General features: G+C 42.7%; 2 protein-coding genes across 10 annotated transcripts in view; one reads left to right on the top strand and one right to left on the bottom strand.

Annotated features, from left to right (window-relative positions):
- The first annotated feature begins 961 nt into the window (after positions 1 to 961).
- gpr160 (G protein-coupled receptor 160) lies at positions 962 to 10,670 on the top strand. 8 transcript variants are annotated; one of them, XM_056390754.1, is made up of 3 exons: positions 962 to 1,076; positions 3,002 to 3,071; positions 3,891 to 10,670. In XM_056390754.1, exon 3 carries the CDS (start codon positions 3,956 to 3,958, stop codon positions 4,847 to 4,849), a length of 894 nt encoding a protein of 297 aa, XP_056246729.1. In that variant the 5' UTR covers positions 962 to 1,076; positions 3,002 to 3,071; positions 3,891 to 3,955; the 3' UTR covers positions 4,850 to 10,670. The 8 variants fall into 8 exon arrangements, with proteins under 8 accessions (XP_056246729.1, XP_056246728.1, XP_056246727.1 ...); XM_056390753.1 differs by having other exon boundaries at positions 3,888 to 10,670; XM_056390752.1 differs by having other exon boundaries at positions 3,002 to 3,081; positions 3,888 to 10,670.
- The window catches only part of skila (SKI-like proto-oncogene a), a 35,838-nt gene continuing 20,871 nt past the window's right edge, over positions 6,648 to 21,614 (bottom strand). For both annotated transcript variants that reach the window (XM_056390746.1, XM_056390745.1), the window contains exons 3-8: positions 19,694 to 19,789; positions 18,882 to 18,970; positions 16,705 to 16,847; positions 13,670 to 14,034; positions 12,694 to 12,924; positions 6,648 to 11,256 (exon numbers count right to left, since the gene is read on the bottom strand). In XM_056390746.1, coding sequence (XP_056246721.1) covers positions 10,990 to 11,256; positions 12,694 to 12,924; positions 13,670 to 14,034; positions 16,705 to 16,847; positions 18,882 to 18,970; positions 19,694 to 19,789 — 1,191 coding nt within the window. In that variant the 3' untranslated portion in view covers positions 6,648 to 10,989. The remainder of the gene's footprint in view (positions 11,257 to 12,693; positions 12,925 to 13,669; positions 14,035 to 16,704; positions 16,848 to 18,881; positions 18,971 to 19,693; positions 19,790 to 21,614) is intronic.

The following is a 21,614-nucleotide window of genomic DNA, read 5'->3' as shown; positions in this document are numbered from 1 at the left end:
GATTAGGCCCGTTTTCACACTAACATTAACTCAGCGTGAAAAAACTCAGGGAAAACAAAATGCAAACGTACAATGCATAGTATGGTAAATATTGTTTATCTCTAACATCCTAACTTACTTAACTAGCACTTACACTTTTGATAAATGAGTACAGTATACAGTAGTATACACAGAACATAATATGCATACACAACACAATAAAATCTACTATACAGTATGTACATAGTAAAATAAAATACAACAAAAAATATACATGTAGAATACAGTTAGGATGGTGCAATGCTGCAGTGAAATCTAATATTATTACAGTATAGGAATACCATACGGCTGCAACCAACAAGTATTTCATCATCAATATATCTGTCATGTTACCATATAGGAAGTGCTCAGCTTAACTAACAAGTGTTGTTTCTATTATTTTGTCTTACCCATTTTTATCAGTGAGAGTATAACAGACATACCTCTTTGTATAATGTAGTAGAGTTCAACAACATCACAAACTACATCCTCCAGAGCAATTACAAAGTTGAATCAACACCTCTCTGAAATAAAAACCTTCATGAGAAAAGATTTACTGGTGGACTGTTGTCTTAGACTGCATTATTTATTGCTCAGTGTTCCTAATAAACTGACAATTGAGTGTATGTCTGAACTACAATTACTGCACACATTTACATTGAATATAAATACCAACAATGAAACCCCAGCTTGTCTGCACTTGTTTAAACACCTCTCCATGTTGCAACCCCTTGGGGTAAGTTTACCTTCAGACCTCACTGACACAAAGGCATATTTCAGTTGCAGTTTTGTAAAGTTTCGGCAGCAAAACTAGCTGGTCAGGTTTAGGGAAAGCTCATAGTTTACATGGCGTCAACCTGGCAGAAAGCCTTGAGGGCAAACTGCTCCCATGTGCAAACAGCAACATATCAACTTCCTTGTTCAGAGCTGATGCATTCAACTTATCAACCATGGTCAAACCATGACTTCTTAACAAAAGCTTTTTGTTTCACTGAAGCTGGAGCCAGCAGTAACTTCCAAGAGGGAACAGATAATATCAGATGACTACATTCACACAGGTAATTTATCCAAAGCTAACTAATTGGTGCATGTGTTTTCTTAGTACTGCCTGTTTTATGTTGTTAAATTTTGTACTCACAATGTTGCAAAAGTCTTTGCAGCACTGCAACACATTCTTAATTCATTTTCTTTATAAGTAACTGCATCGTTCTCTCTGTGATAATTCCATTTTAACACTTTGTAATGTGAGACTTTTCTTTTGTTAATATTTGGTCAGTGTCAACTTCCTGATGAGCCCAGGCAGCCCTAAGAGCCTCTGTTAACTGTTTGTTGATAATAGAGCAGCAGAATCTGCAGCAGAGGCAGAGGTGTAGTGCACTATGACTTAAACATCAATCCAATTAGGAATCAGAAAAAGAGTGAATCAATAATAACAGCTCAGAACAGCTCAGTTATTAATGCATCAGACACAGACAATAATCTGCTATCTGCTATAGAGAGAGAGAGAGAGAGAGAGAGAGAGAGAGAGAGTACAACAGCACTGGGACTTTTAACTACATGTATCACTCCGCTTCACAGGTGTTATGTTAACCATTAATCAGCTTAACATTAATGGCCGTTATTGCCAGTCCAGTTGCGGAACTATTTGTGCAAATCAAATCAAACAAATCATAATCTGTTGTTTCTTATTCAACTAATATGGCGCTCGTAGAACTGTTGCATAAAAGCAATATCACACGAGAGGGAGTGATGTTGTACTGAATATCAGCAGAGCTGTGAATCGGTCATAGATATGAGGCTGCACCTTGTCATTATAAATCTTTCCCCCTGTTGCATTAACCTTATCTTAACCTGACTTCTATACGTCCCTCCAATATTTAAAAACTGGGTGTGTAGCACGGTAAGTCGTTTTGGCAGCAAATTCCCAGCATAGTGGCTCTATCACTGTCACTGTGTTGACTTGTGAATCAGTCTGTTCTGTTGGTCAGAACTCACAGTCAAATCACTTGCAAACTGAATGACAGTATGAAAAAGCTGAAGTCAAACATTTATGGAGAAATTCTACATGACCGCCCTGAGGCAAGAAAGATGACTGTGCAAGTTTGATCTTCGTGGACTCAAGGCACTTCCCAAATACTCAGCTCAGCTTTAGGTAAGGTTACTTCAGCTGCTTTCACCTCAAACACAGAATGAGACAGTTGAGTTTTCTGTCGGAAGCATTAACTGGAAAAAGGGTTCAAAAAGGGAAGAAAAACCTGGTTACTATGGGAAACTGTCTCCATGCAGACACAGGAAATGTTGAAACAGGGTATGAGCAATACAAAAAAGTGTTTTTTCATTTTTGTCACTGTGAGTTTATGTTTGTATTTTTTTTCATACAGTTTAAGATGTAGAAACATGGCTGAGCTTAAAATCACTGAACCAAAAGCACTGGTTTTAGACTAGAACTGCAACAATTAATTGATTAATCAGCTATTCATTTGATAGTAATTTTTTTTGACTATTTATAAAATATGATATATAATCGACATATTCAGGAAAGATCTCGCAGTTTCAGATCTCAGATTTCAAAGGTTGATCACATTAACTATCATATAATAATTGTAATTATTAATAAATAAATGATAAATATTAAATTTGTATTATATAACAATGGTATAAAAATGTCATAGTATATTAACAGAAAAAACATCATCGTATATTAAGGTATAAACCATATTATGGTATGAAGATGTCAGAAAAATTTCATAGTATAGTAAGGTATAAAATCATCATAGTATATTAAGGCATAAAAAATTATAGTATAGTAAAGTATATAAATGTCATAAGTTAGAGCAACATGTCTGATTTGAATATGGTTTGATTTCCCATCATCCACTGTCACTGTATAGATGTCATACTCCAACAGAGGTCCTTCAGTTTAACTGGAAGGTGACACACAGCTAACAAGTCACCATAGATTCCTTTGTTTTGGACTCTCCAGCACTCTGTCCACGCCGTTGTCAGCCCTGCCAGAATGATTTGTTCTGACCAGCTCCTTAAGATATTTCACAGTGAGTCAACGTGAGTTTGTTTGTTTATTCTGGAGTGTTTATTACAAAGTGAATACAAAAAACAACCTGTAGAAATCTACAGTGCAGCTACGGACCTCCTCAGTCTGAGGTCAAAGGTCACCTGTGGTTTCCTACAGAGGTGACAAAACAGCAGCAGGATCACACTGCAAGAAAGTGAAGAAGATTTTGTGTCTTTTTGTTTGAAGGAAGACGAGGATTTGTCCACTGCATGAAAAACATTCACAGGAACAGCAGAAAAAAAAACATTAATACACAGGTGACCATTTACTTGTATTGCTCACGTCCTATTGGACAGCTAACTATTAGTGGAGCACCCTGATTGGATAAAGGAGAATCACAAGAACACAAATTCAGCCTCCAGTAGAGAAGTACAGAAGAGGATTAAACATGTGACAGAATGAGATTCATCTTAAACTCTCATCTCAAACTTTAAGATTAACCTCAGAATTTTTTCATGCGGCCCAAATCCTCCACCAAAAAGAAAAAAAATCTAAAAACAAAAAACAAGATTAAAGCATGCTAAATATAAATATGTAACCATATGTTGCATATATTATAATCAACCACATCTGGAATCATCCATCCATCCATTGTCTATACCACTTATCTTTGTAGGGTCGGTAGGTTCTCCTTGCTTTTATTCCGTAAAGCACTATGTTACACTGTTTGTATGAAAAGTGCTATACAAATAAAGTCTGATTGATAAACTGGCAGATAAATTCACAAGATTTGTATTAAGATTATTTTAACACTGCCTTTAACACTTTTATCTAAAAATACTGTTTCTCCCTCCAGCAGCATCGACAGAGTCTTCGTAATGGTCCGCAGTCGACAGTGCACTTCTGGTTAAAAACACATGAACCATGAACATCTCCATCCTCTCCATCCTGCTCGGTCTGGGATGGAAATGTCTGCTCAACTGGGCGCTGGTGTTTCTCCAGAGGAGCCACATCTGCAGAAGCTTTTTGGGGGTTTTCAGCGTGTCCCTGGCGGTCGTAGACACGGCCCTGACCCTCATTTTCACCATCATTCACATCCACAGTGATGGACACCTCGTCCTCTTGGACATGCAGCTGACCAGATATCACATGTGTTTTCTGGTTCAAATCCTCGGACACGTGTACAGCGCTCTGCAGTGGCCCGTTGTTGTCATGGCTAGTTTGGAGCATTTCTACACCATTTCTCTGCAACCTGCCGCCTCCTGGACAAAATGGATGGTCTGCTCACTTGTAACCATCCTGCTGTGGAACCTGTGCACTCTCTATATCTTCCTGTGGTCTGACTTCATTCCTGTCTTGGAGGACGTGTCTCACCAGCAGATGCACCAGTGCTGGGTCTCCCATGCCACTGAGATCCCGCAGGTTGTCTCGCTGCTCTTCTTGACTCTGGGCTGTGCAGCGTTGCATGCTGTTCGCAGCACACGTTTATTGAAAAATCATCCTCTGAAGGACCAAATCACTGACCAAAGTAGAAGTCACTCCAGGAGACGTTTTGTTTACCAAGTCCTGCGTATATTTCTGAACACTTGGGCCCTTTTGCTGATTTTTCTGGCTGTGCTCCTCCTGCTACCTGTGGGAATACCCTCATACCTGGGTCTGAATGTTGCCTGGCTCTGCTTCCTCAACAGCTTTCTGATAGCAGTTGTTTTGTGTGTAGTCTGTCCCGCCTCACTGTTAGCGCAGGGCTTGGCAGCAGCTCCCCCTGACAGCTTCTGTGAGTGGAGGTTTAAATTTAGCTTGGCTGCAGAGGAAACATGACTGCACGAAGCAAATCTAATGTGGGAAACACGTAAGAAGAAATCAAATTAGATGATGAAACATGAATGTCTTGTAGTGAGAAAACAATTTTATTGTGATGATAGCAGTGTGGTTCTGTGGATGGCTGTGTTGGTCGGTCAGTCCACAGCTTTGGCCCAGACTAAAATATCTCAACAACTATTGGATGGATTGCCACGAAATTCTCTATAACACATTCATGATTCTGAGAGAATTAATCCCTCTGGCTTTGCTGATTCCTCAATCTTTCCTCTAGCCAGGTCAAGGTTTTCACTTATCTAAGGAAATATCTCTACATTCATGGTTTCCAGATCATGTATCAAAAACTACTGATGGGATTAATTGTAATAAATTTGGCGATCCGTTAAGTTGGATCCATCATCAGGTTTTTCAGTTTCAGATTCATTTTTGGCCAGAGAACAGGGCACACTCAAAATGTACAATTATAACAGAATGATGAATGTAGGCCTGAAGTAAACCATAAATTACTTTAACAAAGGTCAAATGTTCAGCAAGAACGCAGACACTAGAGTGGGTATTGAGAATCCCAGGTCATTTACCGCTGTCCTAGCAGTATTTCTAAAAATCACCAAAGACTCTTCAAATCATCTGGATGACTGACTTTGTTTGATGAATGATAAAAAAAATTATTAAAAGAGATTTTTAATTCCCCCCCCCAAAAAAAGGGGTGTGTCTTCACTTATAAAGATGAAACAGGAGATATTGTGCTGCCGTGGATACCGTTAAGTTATGCTGTGGGCAACAACTTGAACTTGTTATTTACCTTATATATTTTCTTTTATATTTTGGAATATTAAGTATGCAGAAATTGCCTTTAGCAGTTCCTGATTGTTCTGTATCAGTGGATGTACAGATTACTGTCAATGGATTACTTTGATTCTGAAGACAACTTAAAAACCTGATGATTCTCAGGCAGGCTCTGCAGCTATGAGCAGTGACTTTTTAATGTTTTCTAAGCAGGTTTATTTGCGTTGGACATTGGATATAATGACGTCCTGAGAAAGAATAAGTCACACTGAATGTAAAACTAAATGTACCATAAATGTGTTCAGATTTGACCGAGTGATAACCCAGAATTTTGACACACACAGCAGCAATGTGGTGCAATGAGTGTATCTTTCACCTCACACTGCACCTTTTCTGCTCTCTACGCTCCAAGTAAACCTCCCTGTTACAGAGATGGTGCCAGGTGTGCTGCTGGACTCAGTGTAATGTTTACGCTGACAGGCTGCACAGTTAGGTGCAGCCTGCAGAATGTTAAATGTTAAATGTGAAATTAAAAGACAATTTTTATGCTCTGATATTGTGGAATTGTAGAAAACCTATATGGATAAAAACAAAAAAATCAATTTTTCAGTAGCGATAGGAAAGACGAAGGGGACACAGAAGACGCAAATTTAGAGCTGCAACTAACAATTATTACTATTGATCCTTATTGATTAATCTGCTGAAAAACCTTGTTGGTCCATAAAACTTCAGAAAATAGCTAAAGACACCTGGAAAAGGTTCCCAGATGACTTCTCTAAAAATCTTGTTTAGTGCAGACAATTTAAAAATCCATAAATATTCAGTGGACCCTTATGTAAGAGACAGAAATATGGTAAATCTTCACATCCGAGAGGCTGGAACCAGAAACTCTTTTTACCCCTGCCCCTGTAGTGTGTGGGATTTCATATCACACTGCTGCAAAAGTGTGAATAAGGAAGTTCTAAGGACAATATTAGCATGAGAAGCAGATGAGAAAGGCAAAAGACAACACTGGTTTGACACTACAGAACTTTACTTGAATTTGATCCAAGTTCATTGTCTATACAGGGCATATTTACAAGATCTGAAATCAGGGAAGGGCAAAAACAGAAAAAAAACAAACACTAGATACAACTGAGGTATTAGCTAAAAGCATTTACAGGTATGTCATTTACTAGTAAATATCAATGATGATAAACAGTTAGAGATGCAGTGTCTTCTGCTTAAAAAACATCTTTTTATATCACAACATGAGGTAGGAGAACAGTGTCTCGATTCATGCAAGAACAAAAGTCTCATCACACTGTAGTATTGGCAACGTAGTATGCAATGGTCATACACAGACACTGCGTTTCATTTTCCAGAACAGCATCGAGGGGGAAGGAGGGTTCTTTTTAGCAAAGCCACAAATATTTTCTTTTCATCTATGACAGGATGTGTAGAAATTAAAACATTATATTCTTAGTAACCAGCGATCTGTGCGATGCAGCCCAACTTCCGACTTCTCCCACACCGGCATAGAATAATTACTGGCTGAAAAATTATACACCCAACTACAAAGCAGACCACCTGCAACAGTTCAAAAGTCACCTTGGATTTGTTTACTGGTTTTCTTCAAGTATGGGTCAGTAAATCCTGTATTCAAATGTGTTCCTGTGGTAAAGCCCAGCTCCTTTCGCCTTGTTTTACTTGGTTGGGCAAACTGCACACCTGTAAAAATTCTGTACAAAGCATATCCAAGTTCTCATAACACTGCAAAATGCAAAAAGGCCCAGCACGCCATGTTACAAGGGATTTTCTCTCCCCTATCGTTTAGTCCTTTTTTCATTAAGGTGAATGCACAATTAAAGAAGCTAAACATCGCCCCCTTGTGTATAAAATGCAAATTACACAAAGTAAAATTACAGATTTTCATTAGGTCTATCTGCTAATGTGATGAATTAAAATGATTCTTTTTTGTTCTGCTGAAGAGGTAATTAAGTCAATAAAAACTAATACTGATCATCTTTTGAGTGATGTTAACACATCCAGACGAGGATATATATGATCTCAAATCAGAAAACATACAACTACACATCCAGAGCTACATGAGCAAGTTTTTCTCTTTCCCTTTTCAAAGCTGCTGTGCTTCAGTCAGACGTGGGAGGTCAACACACACACACTCTCTCTCTCTCTCTCTCTCTCACACACACAAATTCACATTATTTCCAAATCAAATTGGGCTACATTTTATGTTTATAATCTGACTCTGACTTTATATTTATCCTCTGAACCAATAATGACATAAAACTTGCACATGTTCAATGTTCATGCATCTCAATAGTTTGTGTTACATGGGGGGAAACTTTTTTTTTCTTCACAATAAACTGATTGGTAGAGTGGCCCGGTGACACTAAACATAAGGGGCAGCAAACATGCAAAAAAATCTTTTTTTTTTCCTTTTTTTCTTTTTGTTCCCAAAATGCATTTTCTTAAACAAATGTTTTCAATTTAGCTCAGGGGGAGGGGGGTTAACAAAGAGGAAAGCTCATTACATTACAAGTTAAACAGTTCGTCAGGATGAAATCCACAAAAAAAACAAAAAACGAATGCATCAGTTCAGAAAGGGGGAAAGTGTGTAACAAAGTATTATTTTCCTATTTTGCCTTTGTCCTGCATCATGTCTCAGTAAACCATGCATTTCACTCCCCCACATCCACTCGACAAAAGTCAAGTTCTGATATCTGCAAAGATAACGTTTTTAAAAAAGAAAGCAAAAAAACATTTAGGCCATCTGAAGCCTTAGTTCTGGTCCAATTTATATAACCTTTTGAAGATTATTCATATAAGAACAGTTAATATATTAATGACTACTGTATTTACAAAGTGAATATAAATCTTTAGTTAATACGTTAAATATTTTCTTTCATAATTTCAATAAAGGTTTAAATGGAACAACGGTAGAGTGTACATTTGCGGCATGGGTTTGATTTAACTGGCTTGCACCTGCACCTGCTTTTATGACTATCAACAAACCACAACTGTACCCTGCCCGGTCTTTAAGGTCTGTTATTGTAAAGGGAAGCTGTGTAAGAAAATCTGCATTGAACAGGATGGAGCACAGTGGAATGTCTATCAATTTGCATTTAGAGCAGATGCATAAAAAAAGCTCAGAGTTTAGCCGAGGCCGATCCCCTACTCTTTTTAAACAATTATTTACACACATACACTCGCTTACAGGGATCTCCTTAGTGGCAATAAAAAGCGTTTTGCCTGGCAACTGACACAATAAAAGTCCTATCTTCCTCTGGCTGGACGTCTGCTCGCTCTCCTGGGCATCTACAAAACACTGCACACCCCCAGCTGATCTGGCACTTGAGATGGATGGACGGGTATGTGAGAGTGAGTGAGTGACGGCGGTTCTGTGGGAGAGGAGGGAGCTTGTGTTGAGAGCTGGGGGATCCTGTACAGTCTCACCCCGAGGGCGGGCAGAGGCCCCCAGACAACAACAGCTGCCCCCATTCTGACGGCACAAAACAAAAAAACGCTCCCTCTGTACCCCTGGCGTCCGGGCCACCCAGCCTGCCGCAGGGGAGAGTGCACCAGTCCCCTGAGCGCTCCCCTCAATCCTCCCCTCTCTTCCTCTCCCCTGCCCGGTGCTGTTTGTTCAGCCAGGCAGAATAACGTGAAGCAGGGCCCAAACCACCCTGGACTAACTGCTTTCACCTGCGACCCACATCCTTTGACGACACTCTGACAAACAGGGTGGGGATAAAACCGTTTGCTAACAATGAAGTCGAACGATACAAAAAGAAGAAGCCCAGAAAACAGGGACAGACTGGTGCTTTGATCATCTGCTGGGAACGCTGGGGCCATTGTTCTGCCCAAAGCCCTGCACTGCACTGACACACTCGAGTGTGCGCGAGCATGTAAGGATGTCGTATGTATTATGGTAACACAGCACAGCTACAGCACATGCGAGACTCTGCCTTTCTTCTTTCTTAGAAAAGCTACACCGGCTCAACCAGCCCCCGTGTCCAGACACATTCCTTTCCCAGGAGACTCTGGGGGAGGAGAGCACATTAAGTGCATAACACTGCTCGTGAGCTTCTTCATGCCAAGCCTGAAAGAGCACAGTGTTTCCTGTCTAGCCCAAAGTGGGTGAAAACCACAGTGTTAAAGAGTTTCCCAGCAGAGGGCAATGGCGCTAGCGTACAGTGATGGAAGGTGTGAGGTCTCCAGTGGGGTGGGGGGGAGTGTGTGTGTGTCTGCGTGTGTGTGTGTGTGCGTGTGTGTGTGTGTGTGTGTGTGTGTGTGCGTGTGTGTGTGTGTCTGTGGGGGAGTAGAGGAGACAGTGGGCAGCTGGTGGATCAACCGACAGATCGTTTGGTCTACAACAGGAGAGTCCAGGTGCAGCCCGGCAGAATGAAGAGGAAGCTAGTCTGTGTTTGGAGCAGCTGGGGTCCAGGCCAGACAGTTTGCTAGTTAGCTACCTTGAGAGGTCACACTCAAAAAACCCATTTCAAGTTCAGCGTCACTATTGGCATATTTTCATGAGGTTTCACGACATCGGCTAAATGTCTTTTTTTTGTACAGTAAAGGTTTTTCTCCTCCATATAGACTTGATGTTTTAACACATTATACTTTTCTTTCTCAGTATTTTATAAGGAGCGAAAAAAAAAAAAAACTGTTTTCAAATGTCCATGCAGTTTCCTGCATTCGCTGGTACTTGAGCATCTGGTCTGTAGATACAGAAAGACAGAGAGGAGGCACACAACCAGGCGCCATTATGTGTCCGTGGGCACCGGCTGCTGTGCCAGGTAGTAGCATGAAGTGACGTCCGTGAGGAGCTGAGACAAGCGTCTGTGTGTCTGAGCTAAAGTCTGAAATCTCAAAGTCACTGGCTCCAGGATCCAGAGATAGCGAGATAGCGGGATGTGAGAGGAGGGTGACAATCGTGAAGAGGAAAAAAAAAAAAAAAAAAAATAGTGATAGGTTGAGTTGGTCTCGATTCGACCAAACTCCTGTCTGTGAAGCAGCTGTTGTTCAGTAAAAACTATAAATTAAATCATACATGCCCAAAAAATCTTTAAATACTGTTTAAAGAGAGGGAGAGGGAGAAAAAGAAAGAATAATAATAAAAAAAAAAAAACACACCATAAAACTTTTCTTTTAAGTGATGTTAAATTACAAAAACAAAAGTCAGTCCTACACTGAAATAAGAGGGGAGGAGGGTGAGAGATGCACAACTTAAAAACAGCCCGAGGAGATGTGAAGCTTCTTTCTGCTTCAGGCTGATTTGTTTGTGTCTGTAGAGTTGGTGGGTGATGGGGAGAGGAATGAGAGAGGGGGAGAGGCGCCTGGAGGGGTGGCAGTTACTTTTGGCCAGCCGCTGGGGCCTCTGAGATGGAGGAAGAGGAGGAGGAGGAGGAGGGCGGGGAGTGGGCGTTAGGGGGTCCGGTGGAAGGGGTGGGAGGAGGGGAGGGGCTGCCTCCCATCGTGCCAGACCGGGCCATCTGCTGCTTGAGTTGGGTGATTGTGCGCTCCAGCTTCTCCCGCGCCTCCCGCTCCCTGCGCAGCTCCTCCTGCAGCTCCTGTCGGTCGGCCTCCGCCTGCTCCAGCCTCTGACGGAGCTCCGACAACTGGGAGAAGACACAGACAGGAAGTCAAGTTATTGACTACAGCACATTAGAAGACATTTAGTCCGTCACATTATCACTTATAGCAACAAGTAAGTCGTGGTGTTTATTCTCACCAATCAAATACACACATTTTCTCAATCAATCCTATAAAATGTCAGGAAATAGTGAATTAAGTTTACGATGACAACGTAAATCAACAAGTCCTCACATTTAAAAAGCTGTAAACATTAAATGTCTCAACACATCTAGACAGAGAGATAGCAGCTGAAAAGCAGGTAGCTAGCAAGCTAACATAACAGACTGTGCACAGTACAGCAAATATGCTATCTACTTGTGTTGCACTGTATTTTGAGACTGTCAAAATGCAGGAAGAAGTTGAGAAGACCCCAAGTTCTTGCTGCTCTTTTAGTCACCAGCGGTCACTCTCCTACGGTCAGACATTGTTTACGACAGCTTAATATCACAGCCAATAAGCAGGTGTGAGACAGCTTTATGGCAATTATAGTAAAGATTTAAAATGATTTCACTGGAAAATAATCAGGTCTGAATTTCTCAACAGTGAAGACAACGATTGCGCCACTTGTTGCTTTAAAAATGTGCAAAATGTTTAGTGTAGGACTAGCATTAGTCTCATAACCACACAAACACATGCACACCCCCTCTCGTAACTGGCAGACAGCCTGATTTCAGTGCCAAGGGGAGCGGGGCAGGAGGAGCTGGAGCTTCAATAACAGACAGGAGGGGGATACTGCAGCCCTGAGCCCAGACCAACATTACACAATCTATCTCAAGATTAAGTCTAGTGGAAACCAAAACAAAGGCCCCAAATGCCCGAATGTTCATGTTAGTGTGTGTGTGTGTGTGTGTGTGTGTGTGTGTGTGTGTGTGTGTTGTCACGCAATTCAACAGCATAGTGCTGCATGCACACAAAATGATTTGAAGCACAGAAACAGCTCGTCCACATCTCTAAAAACATGTGGGCGACCACTATGTGATCTCAGAATTCTTTGCCATTATCTGATCAGCAAATTTAAAAAACAGAGAGCTCAAAATATTTTTTTCATTTAGTCAAAATCCACTGGTCGAAACAATCTGCTGGTGCTCACTGAGTGTTGACCTGCAATTCATGGAACCCAGTGAGGAGCAAAGATTCAGGGGCAAATTTGTGTACGTCCATGTTAATAAACTGAAATCAAACCGAGTTAAATAACTAAGTGCTCAGTAAATGCAAGGAAGTATGAATATGTAAAGTGCTGCAGCTGCATCGATGCTTCCTCGGTTTGAATTGGATTCCCACAGGAACATAGCAGTGTAAAATCTGAGATAAAAATGGCTTATGTTAAGCGATGCAAGCCAATGTGCACACTGTATCACTCAGACTGTTTCTGGTGCCCGGATCAGCCCTGTGCACGCATGTGTTCCCCCCTAAACCCGTACCTGTGCAGTGTAGTGGGCCTCTTGCTGACGTTGTGCCCCCGGCTCGCAGGCGCAGGCCTGCTGCCGGAGCTGCTCCAGACGGGTCTCCAGCTCCAGCTGTTCCTGGCGGGCCTGGCTGAGCTGCCGCGCCTGCTCGCTGTGCACCGCCTCCAGCTCGCTGCGCAGCTCCCGTTGCTCAGCGCTCAGCTCCCGTAGCCTCGCCGCCTCACCCCCACGCAACGCCTCCAGCTCCTAGAAACACAAAGAGTAAGTCAAGGGAAATAATAATAATAATGTGATACTTCACTGACCTCTGTGGGGAAACTGCTTTACATTTCAGCCCCTCCACAGGGAATCACATGTCTAATACCACAAGGGACTTGAGTATAGGGTTCTGCAGCTTATGCCGCCATGCTGCCCCAATTCAGACTAAATCAAAAACTGTGTAACCTTTGACCTTTAATTTTACACATTTTGTCAGATTATGGATGTAGTCAAGGGCAAAAAAGACGGTAGTGGAAAATGCACCGTGTATATCTTATCTGGTCTATTTTAAAGACGTACTGTAACCAATATTTTCTAATGGTGGATATCTCATTTTACAATACAAATTAAGTTCTCTCCAAATCCCCCTGGAGGGTTTAATACAGGGGTATAATTCTGCATTAGGTATGAACGTCTCTATATAATGTAGGTCAACTCCATTTCAATGTGTCTAAACTGAAATTAAGTGTTTTAATAATTATACAATATGTTATACATCAGTGAAAAATTGTGATTTAGATGAAAGGGGGTGCTGACTTGTTTTAAAAATGGCAGAACCATGTGATAACTAAATGTTTCATGCGGTAGGAAGGAGAGATGAAGGGGTCAGTGGGAGGTGAGCATCACCTCCACATCCACATCAAGGACACTTTTAATAGACGAGGACAGTTATGGTTTAGTTTATCTTGGGCTCATTTATCTTGGTCTTTGTTCTTTCCGACCACCGACTCACCATTTCCAGCTGCAGCTGCTTGTGCAGGGTGGAGTTGAGCTTCTCCTGCTGCCTGCTGTACATCTGCATGATCTCCACAACAATCCTGTCCTTGTCATCCTCCAGCCCCCCCACCACCACTGCAGCGCCACTTGTGACAGAGCCTGTGTCCTTAGCCGCTACTTCCGTTACCGGCGACAACAACGACGCAGGAGGAGGAGGAGGGGTGTGGGCGGGGGTGTGGGTGGCTGTCTTGCAGCTCGGGCTGCTTGTCTCCATGGAAACTGCCTGGGTTTGGCATTCCCGCTCTGCGGCCAAGGCAGCAGCGGCACGTTGGGATTTGGCCTCCTCGGCGCCAGCAGCGACGGGAGGCGACGCATGAAGATCTGAGGAAGGAGGAAGAGGAGGATGAAGAAGGGAGTTTAAATAAAAAGAAAGAAAAAAAAAAAAAAGAATAGAAGCTAGTTGAAAGACAGGAAGTGCGAGCCGAGCTGGTGCACACTCCCGCCTACGCTTAGTAACACCCTCGCACAACCTCATAAAAGCTCACACCTCTTTCTCAGCGTGAGCACACACGCAAGCACAAGCACGGCATGGCAACAGCCGAGGAACCCAACACTTGCCCACAGATTTTCTGTGTGTGTGCCCTCAGACACAGACACAGAAAAGAGAGGGGGAAAAAGGATCTTGCGTGGGGGCTGCGCTGCTCTGTATGGGCTCCTTCAAACTGTGGCCTTTAAGGTGTACATCGTGGGAAATGGATCAAAGAGGCGGTATCACACACGCAGACACATCTGCACAGATGCTGCGGCGGGGCATGTGACGGCTAATAATGACAGTGTCTGTGCAGGTATAAGCTCACAGACGGAACGAGAAGAAGAAATGTGACAGAGAGAGCATGAGAACAGTGGGTTGTTTACCAGGATAATGTATTCATACAGTATGTGTGTGACAGGAAACAGCATGCTCTGTACACAGCCTGTCTGGCACTGGAGAGGACACTCATTTACTGACTCAGGCTGGCTTGTGCGCGCGCGCACGCACACACACACACACACACACACACACACACACACACACACACACACACACACACACACACACACACACACACACACACACACACACACACACACACACACACACACACACCATAGTAGAAGCACACAAATAACAGGAGTGAATCATTTGGTGGATCAAAAGGAAATAAGCTGGGGAAGGAGAGAGAGGAAGAGAGGGTCACAACAGAAAGAATGAAAGGCACACAGACAGACTGAGAGGAAGGCTTTCAATGAAGGAAAAAAAAAAGAAAGAGAAGTAGGAGGAGTAGTGGAAAGGGGGTGGGGGGGGGGGGGGGTGACAGCAGACTGAGAGGGAGGCGGAGATGAAGGGAGCCAGAGAAGAAAGAGGCGAGGATTGATGGACGGATGGAAGAGGAAGTACGGGAGCAGACGGAGGACAGACTCAGAGAGGATGTGGAGATAGCAGCCAGGAAAAGAGGCGAGGGAAGAGCGAGGGAAGAGAGACATATTTGGTTGGAGAAGAAAAAGGAGAACAGAACGCCTGAGAGATATGAGAGAGACAGCCTGGCAGTCAGACATGGTGTAATAATGGCAGACGGAAACTACTGCTGTGATTCACCCTCTATCTTTCTCTATATATACATGCACACAAATCCCCCCCCCCCCCCCCCCCCCCCCCCCACATACACATACTTCTTATTAATGCAGGTTTAATATACACACTTTAATGTGCACATAAAAACACACACACAGTAAAGAGAGGAGGTCAAAGCCATTTCAACCCCTCGTGCAATAGTGAGGTGCCCCCCCGAGTCTTTATGTGAAGGTCAATGCATGATTATGTGCGTCGCTGCAGGCTGCAATGTTAAGTGCGTGCGCATGTATGTGTGTGTGTGTGTGTGTGTGTGTGTGTGTTGGATGGTAGTAACTGTAGGTTGTATGTTTACAGTAGGCACGTGTCTGCTCTTTGACTGCATGTACTACGTGTACATGATCTACATGTCTCTTCTGCTTATGTTGTATGTATGTAAATGGCTCGTGCTTGCTGTATGTGTGTGATGTATTTATAGCAGACATGTGTCAGCCTTGTTTGTGTGTCTAATGTACATACAGCAGACACAGGAGTATTTAATAATAATTCATATTTAATAATCATCAGTCATCTGCTTCTGACTGTTTGTGGAAATCATTTCACCTGGAATTGGTTCTAATACATAGTTTAGACCAGAGTATGTGCATTTTTGACCAAGAATTCTTAACTCAAGGTCCACTTAATAGCTTTTTCTGGAGCTTTCAACCAGAGAAAACAACTAATCCTTCCACAGGAGGGATTACTTGTTTTTAAAAATACATTAATAAATGTACTACTAATCACAGAAAGATTTCTAAACTCATTTAATGGATAAATTGGAGGCAACTTCCCATGTTTCACCCATTTTCAGCTCTACTGTTTTCAGTGTCTTTCATGAATGAAGGTAATTGTACGGTGCAGGTCGCTGCATTTACTCTCACAAGAAGTTCAAGTAAGAAAGGTTATGATTCTATGCGTTATTCTATTTTAGTATTGTGAGACTTTCATGCAGCATTTGATTACAACATGCAAATTGAAAGGCTTGTGAAATGGCTAGTACTTCCATGCTCAGAACGTGCCTGACTTGTGTGCTATCTAAAAGGGATGACAATTTCGAGCATATCTTTGTAACCTTATATCAAGGAAAGCTGAAATCAAATTTGATCATATTTTATTTCTAATATATAAAACCCATGCAGCCTTGTGCCTCTTGGGTGGTCTGACTGGATCAGGCATGTGGCTGCTCCAAGGATTTAAGTTAGTGATTGTTGAGTCTCTGTAATTAATATTACAAAGAGTAATCTGCCCTGCATGAAAAGAGACATCTTCTGATGTGATTTGGCACTAAACAAATAAAACCTGACTTGACTTAATGCTTTTGGTTTTTAATATTCTCGGTCCCCAGAATACTTTGCCAGATTAAATGTGTGTCTCTGTGTATTAATGTGTGTATCATTACTGACCCATGGGTGGCTCGTCGTGGCCCAGCACTCTGCGACTGTAGTGGTGTTTGAGCAGCGCTCCGAGCATCTCCGGACTCATCTCCGCCTCCCTCCGCAGAGACACGTTGGGGGCCACCATCTTATCGTATGTGTACAGGTAGTAACTGGGAGAAAGAAACGAACACAGAGAAGACATTTGAAGACCTCATATGTAGTTAAATCCTTACTATTTTTTTTTTTTTTTTTTTACATAAAATACCACTGGAAAGTGATTTTATTTCAACTTCTAGTTCCCCTTGATCTCACAAAGGTGGGGGATGCTGTTTTGTCTTGTCTTCTTTATTCTAGTCATAATGGCAGCGATGTCACTTTTAACATACTTCTCTGTCTTTGCAGTAAAGACCATAAAGAGTTCTGAGTATACACCTGCAAATGGCCATTTTACCTCTGCAACGGTAACACACAGATGAAACACAGCAATAAAACAAGTCATTTGGTGACTGTTTTAGCCTCGAGTAACTGCAACATCTGAAGACAGGAGCTGAAAACACTGTGTGGAATATTAATATTTCTTATCGGGTGTTTACAGGATCTCAGCCTAAACAGACCTTCAGCTTATCACAAATGTCCAGGTAGCGGGTACAACTGAGAGAGAGATAGTGCCTGGAGATGCACAGAAGCCACTGAGCCAACACTATCTGTCTATTCCTGGCTGCATGGTGGAAAGGGAGGGAAGAAGGAGAGAGAGAAATAGAAAGAGACAGAGAGGCGAAGAGAAGAGAAGAGAAGAGAAGAGAAGAGAAGAGAAGAGAAGAGAAGAGAAGAGAAGAGAAGAGAAGAGAAGAGAAGAGAAGAGAAGAGAAGAGAAGAGAAGAGAAGAGAAGCTTTGAACCCCTCCCCCACCAACAGTCCCCTCCAGACAGAGCTGAGGCCGGAGCTGTGAACTAGGTTAAGCATGACAGCACAGTGGGGCTCTGCCTGAAAAACTACAGCACTACCAACCAAGCCTTGCTTCCTCTTCTCTGGGTGGAAATGAAGCTCTGCCTGCTCGCTCGAATGAGAATCTCAAACTCCTTCACATGAAACGCCAAAGATCTGATTGAATAATGTAAGCTTGGCTCGTATTTGACAAGTGTACAGCTAATGGATGTTGGTAGTAACCCAAATAGGACGTTAAGTGCTGTGGCTGTCTAGCACGACGTTTGGCTGTAGCAGAGCATTTCATTATTACTAACGCTGCAATACAACCGACGTGCTCCAAACTGTACTGTGTGAGTCCTGAGTGGTTTGGGAGTGTATCAGTCCATTAATGCTGATAGGTGACCGGAACCCTAATCCTGCTATAGTTTAGTCTGGCCTGACATCTGCATGCCACGACAGAGTCAGTATGTCAGGGCAGTCACGTGTAGCTATGGCGCCATAAACCATCTAATTCCATCTTTTAATCTGGGTCAGATTACTGCGTGAGCTATCGGAGCGCCACATCCAAACACCGGCTGGTGTGCTCTGGGGAGGGATGGAGGGAGGAAAAGAGAACCAGTAGAGAAGAGACGAGGGCTTTAGGAAGAAAAGAGGAAGAGGAAGGGAAAGTAGGTTTTCTAGGACAACAAAGCTAAACATCAAATTTAAACAACTTAGAGGCAAATAATCCTATTCCTACAACAAAATCAGTCACATCCACAGCACTTTTCTAGAAATACACAAGACAGACTACATAGAGCTGCAATCATTAGTCAATTAATCCATTAAGATTATTCAAAAAACAATTATGATTTATTTTTCAAGCAGAAACGCCACTCATTCGCTGGTTTCAACTTTTCACACGTGAGAATTTGGTGCTTTTCTATGTCATATATGACAGTAAATTGAATATCTTTAGGTTTTGGACAGTTGGCCAAACAAAACAAGCAAAGTGCAGACATCATTTTGGGATTAGAGAAATTGTAAATGGCATTTTGTCACCATTTTAACAATCTGTAGACTTTAGGACTTTGGGTTATGGACTGAATGTCAGACAACATAAAACGTCAGCTTAGACTCTCATGCCGGGGTCGTTTTTCTTTTTTCTTTTTTAAATAGAATGAAATGAATGAAAAATGAACCTATAGATAAATCCATAATAAAAATAATGCAACCAATAATACAATCATAAAATGGTGTATCGATGCTGTTTAATCAAAATTAATATGATGTAGTACCTGGGATGGACCAGGGTGGGGTGTCCTGGCTCCTCCTTAATGTCCGAGAAAAGGCGGTTGAACATCAGAGTAGGTGGAGATGTTTTCCCCTGTGGAAAACAAAAACACCACACACACATAAATATGACACACCATAGTAACATTGTTTTTTTTTATGGCTATTGTGTTACAGAAACAAAGGCACACAATGGCTGCTCCTCCATCCATTCATTGATCTTTGCATTCAATTTTGCTGCTGAATAGGTGAATTATCACCGTGGCAATCAGATGCATGCCCACGCACGCACACACATGCAGAGACATGAATACACGGAGAGAAACAGCAGGTGGAGAGGGGAATGTGCTGTACTACACATGGCACTCTCGCTGCCATAATCTAATAAAGCTAATATATGCATGCATACATGTGGATGAGGGATCATCCATCAGGCGTCAGCTGAGAGAGTGTGAGAGTGTGTGAGAGAGTGTGAGAGTGCGTGTGTGTGTGTGCGTTGGAGGAAAAAGACAATCATGATAAAGAGTGTCTTCCCTGCATGTGCATGTAAAGTCAGTGTGTGTGCAGTGACAGAGGGAGGTGGAGAGCAGAGCCTTTCAGCAGCTGTATGAATATATCCCTGACAGGTCAGAGAGGAGAAGTGTGCCGCTATGAATGGGTGAACAGGGGGTGTGTCTGTCAGTGGGGGTGGTGACCCTGAGAGCTGACCTGTGTGTAAAGGAGGGGGAGGGGGAAGACAGAAGGGGGATGCTGGGGCGGTAGAGGGAATGATGGGAGAGATTGGTGGATGGATGCCAGGGGAGAACCGACGACTGACCTTTCTCGCAGGGTCGGGATCGGCCTGCTTGCCGCTGGGTGAGCAGAGGTCTGCTGAGGGTTTCCTCACCTGGTTCTCCTCCTCCTCCACTGCCTTCTGAAACACATGGAGAAAGAGGCGGCGGTTTAAACACAGAGACAGACAAACACAACCACACACACACACATACACACACCAAGGTCAAACAGACAAAAGAGAGCACAGAGATAGCACAGAAAACATTTGTTCGAATACTCTGAACAATTAATATGATGCACACTCTTGACAGGGAGCGTGGGAACGAGAGGAAGAAAGTGGAGAGAAAAAAATTACAACTGGCACCGTTGTCACAGAGGGGAACGATAGAGACAAATGACATTTAAATGATAGGAAATAGAGACAAATGACATCTAAGAGATAGAAAATGGAGACAAATGGCATTCAAAGAGAACAGCACAAGTGAGCTACGGCATGGGCCGGCCGTATTACAGTGTCGGAGAGAAGAAAGGCGGCAGTGAAGGCGATAAGCGTAAGAGTAGAGACTGAATGAGACCACTGAGGAGGGTCTATGAATAAAACACAAGAAAAGCCACGCTGATAGTCAACATGGCTACAACATGGCCTGTCATTATGTGCTTCTGTGCATGTGATTCATTGTTAGACATGCAACATGATTGGGGCCAGCCTCTCTAGTGAAGATGTATATATGTGTGTGGTGTGTGTGTGTGTGTGTGTGTGTGTGTGTGTGTGTGTGTGTGTGGTGAATGTTTATGATTCATTGTGTCAGCTTCATACCCTCTGCGCCATGTGTGTTCAAATAAACACTGCTGGCGCTGCCTGTAGTTGTGCGTCTGTGTGTGTCGGAGTGTGTATGTGTGTGTTTTTTGAGCAAATCCAGGACACGCTCAGCGAGAGGCCACAGGCTGATGGAGTTGATGCTTATCTACGGCAGACAGGCCTGACACTACACACAGGCTGCCTGCAGTTCACACACACACACACACACAACCGAAGTGACATGTAGCGCAGGCACCAGAGGAACAAGCATCGCAATGTGAACCACTAGGTAGAACCCCGCAACAGAGAGAGAGAGAGAGAGAGAGAGAGAGAGAGAGAGAGAGAGAGAGAGAGAGAGAGAGAGAGAGAGAGAGAGAGAGAGAGAGAGAGAGAGAGAGAGAGGAGAAGGTGGGAGGAAAAGGGGATGTAGGAGAAAAAAAGAGGATAGAGGAAGAGTGAGAATCCAATGAGGAGAAAAGTGCAAAGGCGGAGGGCAGGAGGAAGAAAGTAAGAGAGATAGAGGTTGTAGAAAGCATCAATAATTGACTTACTAGCCTTTTAAAGCTACTAGGAATGCGCGCGCGCACACACACACACACACACACACACACACACACACACACACAGTCAGACACAGTGAATAATAAACAGACAGCCTTTCATCAGCTGTCAGCTGGACTACAGGATTTTCCTCTGAGCGGTATCTGCTAAGAAACACTGTCATTACCAGAGGTAAACAGCCTCAGAACAATACAGGCAAATTACTGTGACAGTCAGGTATCACCCACCCAACATTCATGTCAGCTACAACTCCAGCAGCAGCTTTACTTTAACAGCTTTAATTAGTCACTTGTAATTCCTCATAATGCATCTTTTATTTGCTCATTTTCAAATGTAGTTATTTAATCATCACATTTCAAAATCACTTGCTGTCTCGTGTTCCCAGATACTGCCCTGTTTGCATACCAAAACAAGCACATTACACCTCCACACACACAAACTTCTTTTTCTATACAAATTTCTATACTGTTAATTGAACGGTACAACGTTTTGACAAGCAAATTTATCAAGCAAAAAAATACCCAATATTGGCTGGTTCCTGCTTCTAAAATGTAAGGATTTGACGTCTTCAGAGACCGAAAGATTGTCTGCATCTGCTCCCATT

Source organism: Seriola aureovittata, chromosome 12, assembly GCF_021018895.1.
Source record: "Seriola aureovittata isolate HTS-2021-v1 ecotype China chromosome 12, ASM2101889v1, whole genome shotgun sequence".
NCBI classification, from domain to species: Eukaryota; Metazoa; Chordata; class Actinopteri; order Carangiformes; family Carangidae; genus Seriola; species Seriola aureovittata.
Note: the sequence above shows the minus strand (reverse complement) of the source record. Positions and strands in the feature narration are given on the sequence as shown.

Coding starts and splice junctions, on each gene's coding strand:
- gpr160 (XM_056390755.1), top strand. CDS start 3,956: ATGAACATCTCCATCCTCTCCATCCTGCTCGGTCTGGGATGGAAATGT.